We start from the raw sequence: 6,000 nt of genomic DNA on the forward strand, positions 1-6,000 counted from the left end.
GGCTCCCTGTTTCAGCACTGAGGGGGCTAAACAAAACCCTGGTGGTGCCTCACACCATGCGCTAACACGCTGACCTGACAAAGACATGAATCACAATGCAATTAACACAATCATAACTATCCTAATCCGAATTTAAAAATAAGTTGTGCGAACTGGCCGTTTCAGACCTCCATAAATGAAGAAATATGATAAGTTTGAACACTATCTGGAAAACGCACCGCATGGGTCCATACATGCCTGTCGGTGCTGGAATGTATATGGATACTGGTTACACATGAGAGGACCTGAAGCTATATGGGTAACATTCATCTTGATTGGCGGTGTTGGGTTGGTGTAGAAAGAGACTTATGTAATGTGTGTGTGTGTGTGTGTGTGTGTGTGTGTGTGTGTGTGTGTGTGTGTGTGTGTGTGTGTGTGTGTGTGTGTGTGTGTGTGTGTGTTCATGTACAGTATGGTTCCACAGTGTCATAACTGGGACTTGGCCTGTGACAGGCAGCTGTTGAGAAGGGCAGCACTGTGAGCAGGCAGCCTATTACAGCAGTGTTAAGTAACACTTGAGCACAAAGTTCACTAGAGCCAGGAATACACACACACACACACCTACCTTAATCTCCACCTTACTCAGACAAGAGACACAAAAGCTAAACACTCACGCGCACACGCGCACGCACACACACACACACACACACACACACACACACACACACACACACACACACACACACACACACACACACACACACACACACACACACGTTAAGGCATGTTTACGGGTGCTATTTTGGGGTCACTCCCGCACCAATCCCATGCTACTCTTATAGCACACATTTCAGCACCTAGTCCAAAAAAACGGACCAGACCCTCCAGGACGTTGCTCGCGCGGGACAGCTCAGACACGGGCTGCTACTGGATCTACTACAGCACCACAATAAGACACACTGCTCTGGCACTAAGCTGATGAACTGCGTATTGCCAGAGAACAAACTAGAGACTTTGTTTTGACTCATAATACAATGGTTAAATTACTGAAAATATGCATTGCTAAAACAAAAACTAAAAAACTGAAATGGCACCAAATACATTCATATTTTAGTCTCTGTTAACCTAGCTAACATCTACTATAGAAGGCAAGGCATTGGTTAAATACTGTTATATTTGTGCTCTAAGAATATAACAATGGCCTTAGGGTGCACCTTTGTCGAAATAGTGGCGTGTGGTTACGAAAGACACCCTGAGGTGACCAGGTTATGCTGGCCCATCTTAACCTACTTTTTGCCGTGGCCTAACAGGTAACTCACAAAGATATGAACTAGAATGACGTCAGTGGGAACCTGGGAAAGAAACCCAAAGGGATTACTTGGATTTGCTCAGCAAATCTCCCTAACAAAGGTGCCCTCCCTGCATGCATGAGACCTTAGGTGTCCAGGCCCAGGGCAGAGCTACGTGAAACTTAACAGTCACTGAGGATGAAGTATAGATGAGATGAGGAGAGATGAGATGAGATGAAGGGATATGAAAAAGGTCCCTTTACAGAGGTGGCCCTCTGATAATTCAACACTGGGTATTTTATTGTGTACATGCCAAGGCTTTGATGTGTGACTTTCATTTCATTAAATGAGCGGTGTGCTGTAGCTGTCTATTATCTGAAATAAAACCGTGAGCCTCACCTTATGTAAGGTGTCTGTACAAAGTCTGTGTACGACCTATATTCCTTTACATAACGTTGTGGTGCTCCTTACACCTATAGCCTATAGCACTCTTTGTGTGGTTGTGTCCAAATATAGTCTACGGCTTCTATGGTATATGATGATGAAAATGGAGTAGGAATAGGAATCTGGCAGTCTGGCTTTACACAAGAATCTGTAACTCGTGTGTGATAAGAAACCTATAGAAGGCATATGCTGTGCGCTCTACACTGAGATTTATTGATGGACAGTGTAACATTATAGCCCCAACAGCTTGGCCCTCGTGCCCGACATTCCATGTGCAACAGCTCCGCGGGGTGACAATGACCACGGCCTTGACTTGGTCAACGCGATCCCCCCCACGGGCTACAGCCTACAGAGTCGCCCCTGGACCATATCAGATAGCCTAACTCGTAAAAACCGTGATAATTTACGGCCTGTGGGCTACTTGGTCAACAGGGATGCTTCTCCAATCTCAGTATTGAGCTCTAACCTCTGCTCTTTTAGCCGCCTGGCGCGCCTCCCCGTTTCACTCTCATTTGTCCCATGTGTCTTCCATCTAGCTGGCCCCATAGTGACCATAGCATTCCCTTTAGGAGGTGAAAATATATCCCAACTGTTCAACCCTCAGTGGCATCAGATCGTTATGTAATCCCCAGAAGGCAGGAGGACTAACAACCTTGGCAGCAGGCGAACCTACCTGACCCCAGGAGACAAGCCTGTGAGCCAAGGTTTACATAACAAACTGCAAATAATAAGACCACGTTCTTACTGCTACATGAAGCCAAGTCTATTTAGTTGTGTTTTGTGAACCTTGATTGCTAAATTGTTTTGTTTACGCTCAGGATTAGTCAGTGCAATGAATGGATTATTGGGCTGTTCAGTACATTATGTAATTGTGTCATTCTTTGAGAGTCTTAACTAAGGGGATTGCGTCATTCATGCTAAATAGGTTACTATGTTTCCAGACAAACTGGTTACATAGTCGCCAATTCTGTTAGCTCTAATTCAACCAATGTCTCAGATATGTTACAGCCCCCATTAAAAAAAAATGGAAAGAAATTATGCTCGTTGGCGTGCACGTATGACGATCCACGTGTGTGTGCACGCGTAGGCTGAGGTTCACGCGCGCAATGCAAGAAAGAGAGAGAACGCAAGCCACATGTTTCTTGTTTTTGTTTTGGTGGGAGAGGGAGGGGGAGGCGCAGCGTTGCCAGATTATGTGAGAGAAACAAGGTACCAGGTCTAAGAAAACGAGCCCAAAAGAAGACTATGGGCCACATTAAACATTATGCATCGGCTATTTTTGCATTGGCAGATTCGAAAAAAGCAGATCTACAAGCTCACATAGCGGTTGTGAGCTTGTAGATCGGCTATTTACAAATAAAATCTGTCAAAACGTTCGTTGTGAGCTTGTAGATCTGCTATTTTCAAATAACATCTTGGGGGGAATCTTGGAATATTTAGACAACGCAAAGAAACAAGCCCCAAATAAAACAACGTACACTTTAGAAACAAGCCCAAAGAAGAATATTTACAAGCAACTTAACAGATAAACAAGCCCCAAAAAGTCGCTTATAATAAGCGGACATGGCAACGCTGAGGAGTAGATGAAGGAGGAGGGTGAGGGGGGAGGAGGATGTTGTTAACGCTTTTACCTTCCAGCCTGCAGAACTGTTGCTGTCGCCTTTGTCTTTGAAGTAGGGCACGCATCTGACCATCCAGTCGTAGATCTGCGACAGGGTCAGTCTCTTGTCCGCCGTGCTCTCTATGGCCTTGGTGATCAGGTCGGCGTAGGACAGGTTTCCCCAGGCGTTGCGACGCGACGACGACTTCCTCGGGGTCTGTTGTCCCCCGATGGCCCCCAGCGCGCCCCCCGACGAGGCCGATGTGGGGGAATGCGAGGAGAGCGGGGAGCCCCCGTTCTCCTGGCCGAGCGAGGAGAGCAGTCCATCGGCCACGGGACTGCTGCTGCTCTGGTCCTCTAGTGCCGCGCGACTCGAGCCATTGACAGCGATGGGGATGGCTCTGGAGGTGGCATTGTTGTCCTCGTCGTCGTCCTCCTCCTCGGGTATGATGTCCGACGTGTCGTTGCTCTCGGGCTTGGCCGCGTTGGGATCGGGTCGCGGCAGCGGCCAGGTGCACGATCGCGGCCGCTTCTGTGGCTCGAAGTCGGGGTCGATCGCCACGTCGTCCAAGTCCGGGAGAGGATCGGGGGCTGGAACCACAGCCATCTGATCTCCTCCTATAGTCACAATCTCGACCCCCCCCGCTTCCAGTAGTGAAAAAAAGTTTAGTAGATAAGAAATGAAGAGCTGTCAAAGTCGCATTCCATGAATGCGCGCCCCCCCCGTTCTTTGTTGCTGTTCCAGACCAGCAGCGAACCTAAAGGCAGCGATCAGATCAGCTCAGAGTTTCAGATTAATGACCCCTGTAGAGGAAGACAGAAACCACACAACGGTATTAGCTCCAGTCTCTCCTTATACACACTAACATCTTAAATGTTGTATGGCTAGTTTAGGCTCTGTGTGCTATGGCTGTCAAAATGACACAAGTTCAAATTTAGCAGAAATCCTCACATAATTAAACACGGTATAGGCTACAGTCCTTACAGACACCACTTGTCCATCAATAGGCTTATTATTACGCGCTGAAGCCCATGCAGATCTCGTCCTGGTGGTATAGTTACAAGGCAATAAAGCATATACCTACTGGAGATCTACTTGTAGTTACAAGGTAATATAGCCTATACCTACTGGAGATCTACTTGTCAATGTAGTTACATGGTAATATAGCATATACCTACTGGAGATCTACTTGTAGTTACAAGGTAATATAGCATATACCTACTGGATATCTACTTGTCAATGGTAGTTACAAGGTAATATAGCCTATACCTACTGTCAATGGGGAGATCTACTTGTCAATGGCCACGGAGAAAGTGCTCAAACGTCATCCCACAGGAGCAGCAAGTCCCCGGGAATAATCCTGGTCGGTAGGCTCCTCAAGTAGCCTAGTGTCTTGGATATAAAACAACTTGCACAGACTGTCACTGCGCTCCGTGCGTGACGTGGTGCCAAAAGAAAGCATTAGATCCCGTGGAGCCCACAGCCTCGGTCATTTGCCTTATTGACACGTTTTGTCTTCCACTCCCAGGTTGTACAGAATGTATGCATGTGAAGCTGGGCTCCGTGTCAGTGTCGATGTGGAATAAGAAGAACGCCACCTCACTCTTGGTTACTGTATCTCGCTTGGTCTGCACAGTGCTGCGCACACACGTACACACACACACATACGCACACACACACCAAAGTCGATCAAGGGCCAGCCCCCTGGATCCAGTGTGTATGGGATCGCCTTTTAAAGAGACACTGCCCCAGACCAGAGCACAGTCAGGGTTGCCATGTCCGCTTATTATAAGCTACTTTGGGTTTCCTTTTATTTAAAGTTGCTAGTAAGAATTGGTAGTTGCGGGTTGCGGTTTGTTGGGCTCGTTTCTAAAGTAGACTTGCTTATTTAGGCTTCCTTCCAAAAGAAATATTATTTAAACCAGTGGTTCTGAAATATTTTCATGAAAATGTTTTGTGCCCAGGGAGCATTTGTGTTGTTAGAATGTTTCACAAAATATTCCAAATATTCCACATTTTATTGCAAGAGCTTTTGTAAATAGCAGATCTACAAGCTCACAAAGCGTCGCATCGCAACTCTTCGCGAGGCATTGTGGCCAAAGTTGCTTCTTTTGGGCTTGTTTTCCTAGACTAGGTTGCTTATTTCTCTCACAAAACCTGGCAACACTGAGTACAGTATGTGCAGAGACATGCCGCGACACGTCCAGGCATGTTGATGTGCACACAAATAGAAAGACACATAGACAGACGCAAGAACAGCAATAGAACAGGTTACTGTCGGGAGCAAACCCAGGTATAGTTACCAAATTGAAATGCAGGCTACCTGTTGGCATACGTTAATTGCAGAAACTCTGTAGGCTAAAGACGCCACAGGTTAGGATATATTATGCTATATTATGTATTTGATCAAACGTGTTTACTGACATGGGAATTGAAATGAATGTGCTTGGGACATGATGTCAGTGCTTTTGCTGTTTACTGTGCTGCAACTTCTTTGCACAATTCTGCATGCTGAAAGACAATAGAAATGAAAAACATATAGCATATTTATGCTATGGATTTTCCGGACTTCCTAACGTTGCTTCTCTTTGTCCTGCAGAGCAATGTTGTCAATCACTTGTGTCCATTGAACCCCCCCCCACCCCCATCCCCATCCATCTAACATGTCGTCATCCTATTTATTAACA

General features: G+C 46.3%; 1 protein-coding gene across 3 annotated transcripts in view; it reads right to left on the reverse strand.

The window, feature by feature from the left end:
- The window catches only part of foxo3b (forkhead box O3b), a 50,836-nt gene extending 45,888 nt beyond the window's left edge, over positions 1 to 4,948 (reverse strand). For 2 of the 3 annotated variants that reach the window (XM_084082338.1, XM_084082337.1), the window contains exons 1-2: positions 4,587 to 4,948; positions 3,344 to 4,116 (exon numbers count right to left, since the gene is read on the reverse strand). In XM_084082338.1, coding sequence (XP_083938464.1) covers positions 3,344 to 3,919 — 576 coding nt within the window. In that variant the 5' untranslated portion in view covers positions 3,920 to 4,116; positions 4,587 to 4,948. Of the gene's footprint in view, positions 1 to 3,343; positions 4,117 to 4,582 lie in introns of all 3 variants that reach the window. The other variant, XM_084082339.1, reaches the window with a different exon arrangement.
- Between the last annotated feature and the right edge of the window lie 1,052 nt (positions 4,949 to 6,000).

This window comes from Gymnoscopelus microlampas, assembly GCF_963454915.1.
Source record: "Gymnoscopelus microlampas genome assembly, chromosome: 16".
Taxonomy (NCBI): domain Eukaryota; kingdom Metazoa; phylum Chordata; class Actinopteri; order Myctophiformes; family Myctophidae; genus Gymnoscopelus; species Gymnoscopelus microlampas.